General features: G+C 35.8%; 1 protein-coding gene across 22 annotated transcripts in view; it reads left to right on the top strand.

The window, feature by feature from the left end:
• The window catches only part of Mga (MAX dimerization protein MGA), a 123,628-nt gene that overhangs the window by 70,723 nt on the left and 39,270 nt on the right, over positions 1-13,635 (top strand). For all 22 annotated transcript variants that reach the window (XR_007343784.1, XM_048792895.1, XM_048792903.1 and 19 more), the window contains exons 4-9: positions 1,049-1,127; positions 1,241-1,336; positions 8,896-9,027; positions 9,382-9,486; positions 10,664-11,337; positions 12,531-12,873. Coding sequence is in view for 21 of the 22 variants with exons in the window: in XM_048792895.1 (XP_048648852.1) it covers positions 1,049-1,127; positions 1,241-1,336; positions 8,896-9,027; positions 9,382-9,486; positions 10,664-11,337; positions 12,531-12,873 (1,429 nt within the window). In the remaining variant the exon portion in view is untranslated. The remainder of the gene's footprint in view (positions 1-1,048; positions 1,128-1,240; positions 1,337-8,895; positions 9,028-9,381; positions 9,487-10,663; positions 11,338-12,530; positions 12,874-13,635) is intronic.

Genomic DNA, 13,635 nt, shown 5'->3' with positions numbered 1-13,635 from the left:
TGTCCCCCACCCCCGCCCCGCAAAAAAAAAAAAAGTTCATTTCCGCTTTGGAGACATCCCATCCAACCCTTTCACTTCTAATCCCTGGCCAGTATTAATGGAATGCTATTGGGGAAATAAATGTTTAATAGTCTTCTTAGTTCTGCTGTCATACACATTGATATCATTTCTTTTTTTTCTTTTTGAGACATAGTCTTGCTGAGTTGCTGAGTGCCTCAATAAGTTGCTGAAGCTGGCTTTGAACTCTCAGTCTTCCTGCCTCAGCTTCCTGAGTTGCTGGGATTACAGAAATGGGCCACCACACCCAGCGATATCGTTTCTTTTTAAAATTCAATTTCAACTTTCCAACCAGATTATTTTTCTTTTTAATTTTTGCAAAGTCACCGTCTTTCTAGGTTGGCTATAAACAGATGTTGGATGTTTAATTCTATTCTTTTCCTCCCTCCTTGTTAGTTGCCGAGTAAGTTATATTTAGGCTTTAAGCAGTAAGTATGTAAATTAGCATAAGTTTAAGTTTAGCTGAGTAATTGTGTGTGTGTGTATTTCTTTTTCTTCTTTTTTTTTTCCTCCTTCATTTTCAGGATCAAACCCAGGTCCTCAGGGCTGGGGATGTGGCTCAAGTGGTAGCGCGCTCGCCTGGCATGCTTGCGGCCTGGGTTCGATCCTCAGCACCACATACAAACAAAGACGTTGTGTCCGCCAAAAACTAAAAAATAAATATCAAAAAATTCTCTCTCTCTTAAAAAAAAAAACAAACAACAACAAAAAAAAAACAGGTCCTCACATGTGCCAGGCAGTGTTATACCACTGAACTATATTCCCAGCTCATGATTATTAAAGTAATGTTAGTGTAGAACATTTAAAAAAAAAAAAAAAAACCCGAAGTTATGGGAAAAAAAAGTTGCTCCAGTTCTGTGAATTTGGAGTTAAAACTGTATACATGGAGGTGTTTTCCTAGGTTTTAAATTTTTATTTTGTAATGCTGATTTACTTTTAAAAGTTTTAGAAGTGATACTAACTGCATTTTATTTTCATTTTTAATATGTAGGAAGCTCTAGACATTCATGCAGTTGATGGGATAACAGAAGAACCATCTAATCTCCAGGCAACAACCACAAATGACCCAGGTATTGCATAATAGTGTAAAATGAGATACATTTGTGGTTTATCCTCTGGTAGTGAAATATGCATCGTTACTCTTCTGTGTTATACAATATTTTTGGGTTTGTTTTGTGAGTAGGTTGCAGAGAAAGAATTTCCCAGTTGGAAAAGGAATTGATAGAAGATTTGAAGTCTTTGAGGCACAAGCAGGTGATACATCCAGGTCTTCAAGAAGGTAATATTCTCTAAAACATACGCAAGTCAAGTTGTTCTTTTCTTCTTCTCCTCTCCCCTGCTTTGCTTCTACTTTCTCCTCCACCCTGGTGTTTTATTCCTTCCTTTTATCTTTAAATACAATGTTAGGACAAATGAACCCAGGGCCATATACATGCTACACAATTACTTTGCCTTTGAGCCATGTGCCCAGCCTCTTGATTTCATTTCTCAGTTTCCAATTTTTTTTTTTTTTTTGCTTCCACAGTTTTCCTTTTAACATAAAAGCATATCTAGGTCTTCTTTATCTTAATAGCTTGGGTATGGAAAAAATGTATCATGGTAAGAAAGTGGTATTTTCTCTGTTTATTCTTGTAGCCCATTGTTTTCCCTCTGCCCCCATCTCATTGCTTAGTTGTTTTTGTTTACATGCTTATTGGGGAGTGTCCTACTTGTTCCTATATCCCTAGTAATATATTTAGGTGTATAAATAGAAGAATACTTTTTTTTTCAATTTTGTGACTGCAAACATATATTTTATATATTTGTATCATTGGGTCTTTAATTTAAAATTTTAATTATTATCTTTATTGTAATAGATTATCTTGGCCTAGATTATGTTGCTTAATCCTTTTTTCTGATAATAAAATATATAGTTTCTATAATCATGTTAATACTTAACTATTCCTCTTTACATTGTTATTTTTTTTCCCAAACTTTCTTTACAATGTTTAAAGTCTCCTACCTTTTTTTAAGGTACTCTACTATGGTATACATAGTCTTATTTAAACCGTAATTACTTATAAATACACTAATTTAACTTTTTCATTTATTGTACAAAACAGGACAATGAATAAGACATTATTGTTATGATTTTGCAGATGAGAAAAATTAGAGCTCAGTGAGTTGAGCAAGTGCACACAGTTTTGTTTAGTACCACATCTCAAAGCCAGTGTTTGACAGTTTTATTTGAATGGATATTTTTGTTTGCTTCTACTTTTTTTGTTTTCATATGTATCCCAGAGAGTATTTTCTCCCAATATTTGCTGTCTATTTTACTCTGTCTGTATTAAAAGAAAAAATTCCAAAGGAAAAAAAAAAAGATTGGGAGATGCCACAATTTTTCGTTTGTCATGTCCTTGATTTTAGGTGGATTTCTTGGACAGCTTATTGTATTTTTAAACTCTTAGCAGTTTTCAAGGAACTGTTTATATTATAATTATTTAACTGAGAGTTTAGACATTACAAATTGTCCAACAAAAGATTGATTTATAAAATGATTATTTAATTACCAAATCAAATGGTAGTACTTATATGATTTTTGCCTTAATGGGAGGCAAAAAAGTGATAAGGACTGAATGCAGTAGATATTGTAATGGACAGTCACATCTCAGCAGTTTTGCTGTTTATCAGTTAACCTGCTTATCTTGTACCCTCTTCCATTTCTACTTTTAGTTATATACTGTACTTTAGTAGTGTAGAAATATTGTGACATTATATTGTGTTCTTTTGACTTAAAATCAAGTTTGTTTTAATTTTGGTTTTAGAATTAATATCCAGTGCCCACATCCAGTCTTTTTTTGCTCTAATTGCCTGTTGCTTACTGATTGGCTAAGGTTTGGCTTTTCCCCCTATTATTGCAGACATTTTTGCCAAAACTGATCTTTTTCATTATGGAATGGGGAATTCAAAGTCAAATGCTTATGGAATCTTAAGTGGGTGACAAAGTGAAATTAGTGGGAATTTGAGTTGGTCTTTGCAGGCCTGGAGTATCTTTTAAAGAGAAGGCCACATCATTGAATTGTTGTAATAGGAAAATTTGGGCCTAGTGTTCTTAGGTCTTGTATTTTTCATTTGAAATTAGAGTGAGTCAGTTACATGAGGTCCCTCAATTTTTACATGGTGACAGCTAGAGTTAGTTTTTTGGCAGGAAACTCAAGACTTTAAAGCCAAATAAAACATTTTTATGATCCATCACTTTTCACTTTATTTACACGATTCAGCATTTAGTTTAAGTCTGTACTTAATCCAAAAGTTGTTAAAATTTATTCAATCGTAAGCTGGGCACTGTGGGGTACACGTATAATTCCAGTTAATTGGGAGGCTGAGGTATGGGAGGATCACTTTTGAGCCCAGGAGTTTGACACCAGTCTAGGCAGTATATCAGACCCCGTTTCAAGAAAAAATAGCTAGGTGTGGTAGCACATTACTGTAATACCGAGCTACCTGGAAGGCTGAGGCAGGAGGCTGGCAAGTTCAAAGACTTAGCAATTTAGGGATCAAAAGAGCTGGGGAGGTAACTTTAAAACTATTGCCTACTAGTATGAATACTGGGTTCTCTCCCCAGCCCTGGGAAGAGGGTGGATCAGCTAGATTCCCCCCTTTTTTTTTTTTGCTGGTGATAAGGGGTACTAGGGATTGAATTCTGGGCACTCAACCACTAAATCACATCCCAGCCATATTTTGTATTTTATTTAGAGATAGGGTCTCACTGAGTTACTTAGTGCCTTGCCATTGCTAAGGCTGACTTTGACTCATGATTCTTCTGTCTCACCCTCCCAAGCCACTGGGATTACAGGCATGTGCCACTATGCCTGGCTTAGCTGGATTCCTAACAGTTTTATTTTCTTAAATAGTTAACTCTGAATCCTAGTAGTACTTAAACTTTTCAAGGTGTGAGATAGTTCTTTTATGGAGTTCTTCCCTCTATTTTCACTTTTGTGATATTTCTCCCAATCTTTGTTTCCTTTATATAGCTAGATTTATAGTTTTAAAAGGAGAAATTAAGCCCCGTATAGTGGTGCATTTCTGTAATTCCATCGACTTTGGAGGCTGAAGCAGGAGGACTGAAAGTTCAAGGCCAGCCCCAGCAATATAGCAAGGCTCTAAGCAACTCACAAGACCCTGTCTCAAAATAAAATGTAAAAGCAGCTGGGGATTTAGTTCAGTGGTAGAGCACCCTGGGCTCAATCCTTAGTATTGTGGGGGAAAAAAATAAATAAGTTTTCTTTATTTGTTCTTAGGACTTGGTACCACTTGGAGGACAGTTCAAAATATAGGAGTAAATGTAGACAAGACAATGGATAGGAAACAGTCTCTAAATCTGATTGTATGAGTCTTGATTTTAAATATTTACCTATTTGCCAAAATGAGCACATTTTAAGTTTTCTTTTGTCATAGGCATGTGTTCTGGCTTCTTTTTTTTTTTTTTTTTTTACTGGGGGTTGAACGAAAGATTTGACACAGGATCTCACTGAATTGCCCAGGCTGATCTTGAACTTGTTGAGATCCTCCTAAGTAGCTGGGATTACAGGCGAGTGCCACCACATATGGTTTGTTCTGTCAGGTTTTTTTTTTTTTTTTTAATTTGATTGATTTAATTTTTTTTAAAGGAGAGAGAATTTTCATTTATTTATTTATTTTAGCTTTCGGCGGATACAACATCTTTGTTTGTATGTGGTGCTGAGGATCGAACCCGGGCCGCACGCATGCCAGGCGAGTGCGCTACCGCTTGAGCCACATCCCCAGCCCCGATTTAATTTTTTCAATATTTATTTTTTTAGTTGTAGTTGGACACAACACCTTTATTTCAATTATTTATTTTTGTATGTGGTGCTGAGGATCGAACCCAGGGTCTCGCACGTGCGAGGCGAGTGCTCTATCCCTGAGCCACAACCCCAGCCCATTTTATTTTTTTTAAATACATGACAACGGAATGCATTATAATTCTTATTACACATATAGAGCACAATTTTTCATCTTTGTGTATAAAGTGTGTTCATGCCAATTCATGTCTTTATACATGTACTTTTTTTTTTTTTGTAATTCTTACTACACATATGTACCACAATTTTTCAAATCTCTGTTTGTATATAAAGTAGGTTGACACCCAATTTGTGTCTTTATACATGTACTTTGGATAATGATGTCCATCACATTCCACCATCCTTGCTAATTCCCTGCCTCCTCCCTTCCCCTCCCACCCCTCTTTCCTATCTAGAATTCATCTATTCCTCCTATGCCCCCCTCCCTATCCCACTATGAGTCAGCCTCCTTGTATCAGAGAAAACATTTGGCACTTGTTTTTTTGGGATTGGCTAACTTCACTTAGCATTATCTTCTCCAACGCCATCCATTTACCTGCAAATGCCATGATTTTATTCTCTTTTATTGCTGAGTAATATTCCGTTGTGTATAAATACCACATTTTCTTTATCCATTCATCTACTGAAGGGCATCTAGGTTGGCTCCACAGGTTAGCTATTGTGAATTGTGCTGCTATAAACATTGATGTGGCTGTGTCCCTGTAGTATGCTGTTTTTAAGTTCTTTGGGTATAGACTGAGGAGGGGGATAGCTGGGTCAAATGGTGGTTCCATTCCCAGATTTCCAAGGAATCTCCATACTGCTTTCCATATTGGCTGCACCAATGTATGAGTGTACCGTTTCCCCCACATCCTCGCCAACACTTATTGTTGTTTGTCTTCATATTAGCTGCTATTCTGACTGGAGTGAGATGATATCTTAGAGTAGTTTTGATTTGCATTTCTCTGATTGCTAGAGATGATGAGCATTTTTTTCATGTATTTGTTGATTGATTGTATATCCTCATCTGAGAAGTGTCTGTTCAGGTCCTTGGCCAATTTATTGATTGGGTTATTTGTTTTTTCAGTGCTTATCTTTTTGAGTTCTTTATATACCCTAGAGATTAGTGTTCTGTCTGATATGTGAGAGGTAAAAATTTACTCCCAGGATGTAGGCTCTCTGGTCACCTCACAAATTGTTTCTTTTGCTGAGAAGAAACTTTTTAGTTTGATTCCATTCCATTTATTGATTCTTGGTTTTAATTCTTACGCTATGGGAGTCTTATTAAGGAAGTTCGGGCCTAATCTACATGATGAAGATTAGGGCCTACTTTTTCTTCTATTAGATGCAGAGTCTCTGGTTTAATTCCTAGGTCCTTGATCCATTTTGAGTTAAGTTTTGTGCATAGTGAGAGAGATAGGTTTAATTTCATTTTGTTGCATATGGATTTGCAGTTTCCCCAGCACCATTTGTTGAAGATGCTATCTTTTCTCCAGTGCATGATTTTGGCACCTTTGTCTAATATAAGATAATTGTAATTTTGTAGGTTAGTCTCTGTGTCCTCTATTCTGTACCATTGGTCTACCAGTCTGTTTTGGTGCCAAATACTATGCTGTTTTTGTTACTGTTGCTCTGTAGTTTAGTTTAAGGTCTGGTATAGTGATGCCACCTGCTTTGCTCTTCCTGCTAAGGATTGCATTAGCTTTTCTGGGTCTCTTATTTTTCCAGATGAATTTTATGATTGCTTTTTGTATTTCTATCAGGAATGCCACTGGGATTTTGATCGGAATTGCATTAAATCTGTATAGTGCTTTTGGTAGTATGAAAACATTAATTCAGTTTATCCAAGAGCAAGGTAGATCTTTCCATCTTCTAAGGTCTTTGATTTCTCTCTTTAGGGTTCTGTAGTTTTCATTGTACAGATCTTTCACCTCTTTTGTTAAGTTGATTCCTAACTATCTTATTTTTTTTTCCTGGTTTTTTTTTTTTTGAGGTTATTGTGAATGGGATAGTTTTCCTCATTTCCTTCTCAGAGGCATTGCACTGATATACAGAAATGCCTTTGATTTATGGGTGTTGATTTTATATCCTGCTAATTTCCTGAATTCATTTACTAGTTCTAGAAGTTTTCTGGTGGAGTTTTTTGGATCTTCTAGGTAGAGAATCATATCGTCAGCAAATAGTGCTAATTTAAGTTGTTCTTCTTTTCCTATACATATCCCTTTGATTTCTTTGGTCTAATTGCTCTGGCCAGTGTTTCATAGCTTTTGCTAGCTATTCATTCATTCATTCATTCATTTTTTGGCGCTGGGGATTGAACCCAGGGCCTGTGCATGCAAGGCAAGTACTGTACCAACTGAGCTAAATCTCCATCTCCAGTTTTTGTTATTACTAATGAATAATATTTTTCTTTTTCAGAAGACTATAATATCTCCTTTGGTCTTTTGATTAGAATTCATTTCTACCTTGAATTTCTGCTGCTGCTTCTTGTTTTCTGGTTCCACTTTTGATTTTTTCTTCCTATCTTCCTTAATTTCTGCCTGTTCTGACTTTAAGTTACACTTCTGGTAATTTTACTAAAATTACCAAAAAAATTCACTTGGGGTTTTTGCTATTTCTTTTTCTTTTTTAAACCACTAATGGAACTTATTTACCGTATTGTAACTACTAATGAATCAGTTGGAAATATAACACTAATGTTCCTTAAAGTCTGGAGAATGTCTTTTTATCTAAGGTGATTTGTATTATAGTCTAAGATGATTTGTATTATAGAAAAGGTAAATTCTCAAAGCATATAGCCCAATGTGGCTGATTGATGTTCATTTTACCATTGTGGAAACTACAGCCAAAGAGAAGTTTAGTCCAGGTTTCATGATTAACAAATAGTGAAGACAATATTTAAAAAAAAAAAAAAAAGGAACGAAAACAACAGTTGTTGGGACTCATAATCTTATCCCTTTAGTTGACTTGTAATCTGAGGAAAGAAAGTTTTATTCTATTGAATTTTGTGTTAATTACTTCGTGCATTTAAATAAATGTGATAAAGTAAAGTACTTAAAGAGGCAGAATTGCAGATAGGTTCTATGTGGTTAATACACAAATTAGCCATATGAATTGTGGCCCAATCTACCTGATGTCTTCACCTTTTAGAGAATCAACGCTATGAAATTTTTGTTGAAAACATACACCTATGACTTTTAATAGTTTTACTATAGTAATACTTCAAATTCCTCTTGGTTTCCATTTTGTTAAAATTTAAATACTTTCCTAAAAGATTGCTTTGTAATAACATTTAAAGAATTCATATTTATGGGTTCACTTAACCATAATGTCATTAATAATAGCCATAATCAGACTAAAAACTCTGTTGATGGCAAGTTCTGTTTAGAGGTTCTAGAAAGTTTCTGGACCACCGGGGCATAAAAGATCTGAATTCTGCCATTTTGATTTGTTAGTCACCTATTGTTGCTTAATGAGTTACCACACATTTAACAATTTAATATCACATTTGCTGTTTCATGTTTTCTTTGTAATAGCAGTTTTAGCATCGCTTACTTTGGGTCTTCTGTTTAAGGTCTCAGAAATCTGTAATTAAGACATTGCCTAGACTTATTTTCTCATTAGAATCCAGACTGGGGAGGGATCTCCTTCCAGTTTTCCTCAGCATGTTGGCAGAATTTATTTCCTTGAAGCTCTATCATGAGGGATACTATACTCTGTATTTTAATCACATACATATATCCTCATCCCTTTTGCTACATTCCATTGGTTAGAAACAAATCACAGACCTTAATCATACTCAAATGAGTAATATGAGAAATGTGGATTATAGGGTCATCTTAAAATAATTCTGTCACTGTTAATTTTTATTTAAAATAAATTAATTTGGTTGTCACCATCTCCTTTTTCTCTGTTAACTGCTCCCTTCCCCCAGTCAAAGGTTAAAAAACAAAAAGGAGATAATATGATTTGTTTTTTTTTTTTTTTCCCCTTATAGTGGGTTTAAAGTTGAATTCAGTGGATCCAACAATGAGCATTGATCTTAAATACTTGGGAGTACAGCTACCTTTGGCTCCAGCTACTAGCTTTCCTTTTTGGAACCTTGTGGGAACCAACCCTGCTTCTCCTGGTGAGTGTATAGCTTTTATAAAGCCAAATACTTTTTTTTAGATTAAAGTTTAGGTAATTTATGATATACGTTCAGGATAGTTTATGGCAGATGTTTTGTCTCTTGGCAGAGTATTAATAAGTGATTTACACATTTTCTTTTTTTTTTTTTTTTAATATTTATTTATTTATTTATTTATTTTAGTTCTCGGCAGACACAACATCTTTGTTTGTATGTGGTGCTGAGGATCGAACCCGGGCCGTACGCATGCCACATCCCCAGCCCCATTTATACATTTTCGATAAGACTTGATCTTTTGTCTTATGATGTTGACTTGCTGGAATTTGGTCATCTCTTTTACTTTTTCTTTTATAGATGCTGGATTTCCCTTTGTTTCTAGGACTGGGAAGACCAATGACTTCACCAAGATCAAAGGATGGAGGGGGAAATTTCATAGTGCGTCTTCATCTAGGAATGAAGGTAGTTAGTTTTTTTAAATATTCTAAATATAAGGGGCTGGGGTCATGGTTAGCGGTAGAGCGCTCGCCTCGTGCATGCAGGGCCCTAGGTTCAATCCTCAGCACCACATATAAATAAATAAAAGTTATTGTGTCCAACTACAACTACTAAAAATAAATATTAAAAAAACTCTAAATATGCTCTGAAACATAGCTACAAATTTTTGTTAAAAGTCTTAGTTAACCATTGTTTTATATTCCTTCTCTCTAGCATTTAAACTGAACTGAATAATTGTCTCGTTAATTTGTTTTCCCCATAACCACAATCTTGAGGGTGCAGTCCCTGCTTTTTTTTAATACTGGCAATTGAACTTCGGCGCACTCAATCACTGAGCCACATCCCCAGCCTTTTTTGTAATCTTTGAATCTTTGTATAGTGTTAAAACAGTAAAGTCCTTGACTCTCTCCTGAACTTATTTTTTTCTTCCTTAAAAGCTAAATATTGGAGCCGGTGTGGTGGTGGATACCTGTAATCCCAACTACTTGTGAGGCTGAGGCAGGAGGATTGCAAGTTTGAGGCCAGCCTGGGCAATTTAGCAAGACCTTGTTTCAAAATAAATTCTCATAAAAATGGTGTGGGACTGTAACTCTGTATTATTGTTCTTATTTAGCATGCACAAGGCCCTTGGGTTAATTTCTAATATGTGGGGAAGTGGGAACCCTAAGTATTATGCTCTTGTGACTTTAACTGTGCCCTTGCACTTTGTATCAGATTCTAGTGCTCCAGTGTCTTAAGTAATCCCTTGACATTCTGTTGAGGTTTGCCTTGATTTATTTCTATATTTTTTTGATATTATGATTTTTTACTTATTTAGGTCAAAAGTTGTCAAAGTTTGATGACTTAATGACTCTTTAACACTTTGCAAAAATCATTGTTGATTAAGAAATGTAATTTGATAATTTTAAGGTAAAGCATAATTTTAGAAAATGGAATGGAGACCACAGAGTGGATTTTTATGTAATTAGTATCTCAGACTCAGTCTCATCTTTTGGTTTTATTTTTCCTTCTTTGTGAGGAGGGAGACTTTGGAAGTCTCATTAGCTTGTAGTTCAGTACTCCTGGCCTTTTTGAGTCATTTCTAGGGAACTAAGGATCTGTCCTAGATTTCTTTAAGTATCTTTTGTCTCCTTGTTTCTAGGTGGAAATTCAGAAGGTTCACTGAAAAACCGTTCTGCTTTCTGTAGTGATAAGCTAGATGAATACTTGGAAAATGAAGGCAAGCTTATGGAAACAAGCATGGGTTTCTCTTCCAATGCTCCCACATCTCCTGTGGTATACCAGCTTCCCACCAAGAGTACCAGCTATGTACGAACACTTGATAGTGTACTGAAGAAGCAATCTACCATTTCCCCTTCTACCTCTTATTCTTTGAAGCCTCATTCTGTACCCACTGCCTCTCGAAAGGCAAAGTCTCAAAATAAACAGGCAACACTCAGTGGCCGAACTAAATCATCTTATAAATCCATTTTACCATATCCTGTTTCACCAAAGCAGAAGCACACCCCTGTGATTCTAGGAGATAAGAATACCAAGAATACTTCGAACATCATCGCAGATAATCAGGTGAATAACTTTGCTGTACCAACTTTAGATGAAAATATATTTCCAAAGCAGATTAGTTTGCGGCAGGCGCAGCAGCAGCAGCAGCAGCAACAACAACAACAACAACAGGGAACTCGTCCTCCAGGCTTGTCTAAATCTCAGGTGAAGCTAATGGACCTGGAAGACTGTGCACTTTGGGAAGGAAAACCAAGGACCTATATCACTGAAGAGCGAGCAGATGTATCCTTGACAACACTGCTTACAGCTCAAGTATGTATTTGCTGTTTTCTGGAAGTATATTGATGCTTGACTAGAAAGGGAATGGGGCCTTTTGGCAGAAGAATCAGGAAATTTTTAATCACCTGGGTGACAACTAAGATGTCTTGTTCGGTTTTTTATCAACCTGTTTTTCAATTGTAGAGCCCTCCTGCTAAGTTGGGCTTTTGAATAACACCCTTCAGCTGTATAAAGGTAGCTGGCCATTCTGAAAATTTCTGATTTCATTCTTATGTGAACAAATACATTTGCTAATCTTGTTAAAATATTTAAAAATTCTGCTTAAAGGCACCAAATCCCAGAAAATCCAAAGAATTATTAACCTCTGGGGAAAAGTCTTATGTCTTTTATAAAATTTTATACTAAGATTTATACTAATTTATTAATGATACACCTAAGAAGCCTCAAGTGCATTTGAAATGACAGAACAGCCTGTGGATAATTTTTTAGCTTTGAATTTTTATATCGTATCTTCCATTTTAAAGTTCTGAACTGAACCCTGCGGGTGTAGCGCAGTGGCAGAACATGTACTTTTTGTGTACAGGCCCTGGATTCAGTTCTCAACACTGAAAAAAATTTCTATACTGAATTGTAGAGCTGAATATTGTCAGATGTTGATTGATACTCATTACAGACTGTGTCCTTTATTATGAATCATTCATAGACTTGCACAAATATAATTCTCTTCCCTTTTTATTAATTACTCTAGAGCAAATGCCAGCTGAATATTTACTGTCTCACTATAAAGAGTGAGATAGTAAATATTTTGGACTTTGCAAACTATATATTCTGTTGTAGTTATTTTAACTCCACTGTTGTACCATAGAAAATATGTAAATGAGAAAGCCTGGCTGTGTTCCATTGAGACTTTATGAAGCTTACTGGATTTGGCCCAGGATCCTTAGGTTTATCAGCCTCTGCTAAAGAACATTATGTGCAGTTTCTGTTTAATAAAACCATCTTTGGTTTTCTTTGCTCATAATTAGAATATCTATTCTCTTGATTACTTGTGCTATGTATTAGAATGGGAGATTACTTAGAATCCTAGTTGTGTGCATTTCTGTCCTTTGAATTTGTGTTATTCTTATGCTGTTAGTACTCAGAAGAAAGGAGACCAATATATGACTGTAAGTTGTTGGTATCAGAGGATGATTTAGTAGAGTTATAATTTTCTGCTTTAACTTTAGGCATCTCTCAAAACTAAACCTATCCACACAATCATAAGGAAACGAGCCCCTCCGTGCAACAACGATTTCTGTCGCCTGGGTTGTGTGTGTTCCAGTCTAGCTTTAGAAAAGCGCCAACCTGCTCACTGCCGTCGACCAGATTGCATGTTTGGCTGCACTTGTTTGAAAAGAAAAGTTGTACTTGTTAAAGGAGGATCCAAAACTAAGCATTTCCAGAGGAAGGCTGTTCATCGAGATCCAGTACTTTATGATGCTCTGGGAGAGGAGACAAGGGAAGAAGAAGGAGTCAGGGAGGAGGAGGAACTACTCAAAGAGAAAAAGAAGAGAAAGAAGCTGGAATACAGTGAGTATTAATTGAGAGTTAAATGTGTAATATTATGTTTTGGAAAAGTATGATTATTTAAAGATAGTATTACCTACTTTCATTTTGATTGATGGTAAGAATTTTGAGAATTCTCATTATCCTTACATGTCCTTTCTTTATAATGTGTTATATTCACACATTTTAAAAAAAATTTTGGTTTTTAGTTGTAGTTGGACACAATACCTTCATTTTATTTATTTATTTTTATGTGGTGCTGAGGATAGAACCTCCGGGCTGCACATGTGCGAGGCGAGCGCTCTACCACTGAGCCACAATCCCAGCCCCTATATTCACACATTTTTAAAATTTAGTTTTTCTTTGAAAATGGCTTTTCTCTGTGTGCTGAATTTGAATCTTTTTTTTTTTTTATTGTTGGTTGTTCAAAACATTACATAGTTCTTGATATATCATCTTTCACACTTTGCTTCAAGTGGGTTATGAACTCCCATTTTTAGCCCATATACAGATTGCAGTATCACATCAATTACACATCCATTGATTTACATATTGCCATACTAGTGACTGTCGTGTTCTGCTACCTTTCCTATCCTCTACTATCCCCCCTCCCCTCCCCTCCCCTCCCCTCTTCTCTCTCTACCCCCTCTACTGACCTTCATTTCTCCCCCTTGTATTATTTTTCCCTTTCCCCTCATTTCCTCTTGTATGTTCTTTTGTATAACCCTGAGGGTCTCCTTCCATTTCCATGCAATTTCCCTTTTCTCTCCCTTTCCCTCCCACCTC

The sequence above is a fragment of the Marmota marmota genome, unplaced genomic scaffold (assembly GCF_001458135.2).
Source record: "Marmota marmota marmota unplaced genomic scaffold, marMar, whole genome shotgun sequence".
Taxonomy (NCBI): Eukaryota; Metazoa; Chordata; class Mammalia; order Rodentia; family Sciuridae; genus Marmota; species Marmota marmota.
Note: the sequence above shows the minus strand (reverse complement) of the source record. Positions and strands in the feature narration are given on the sequence as shown.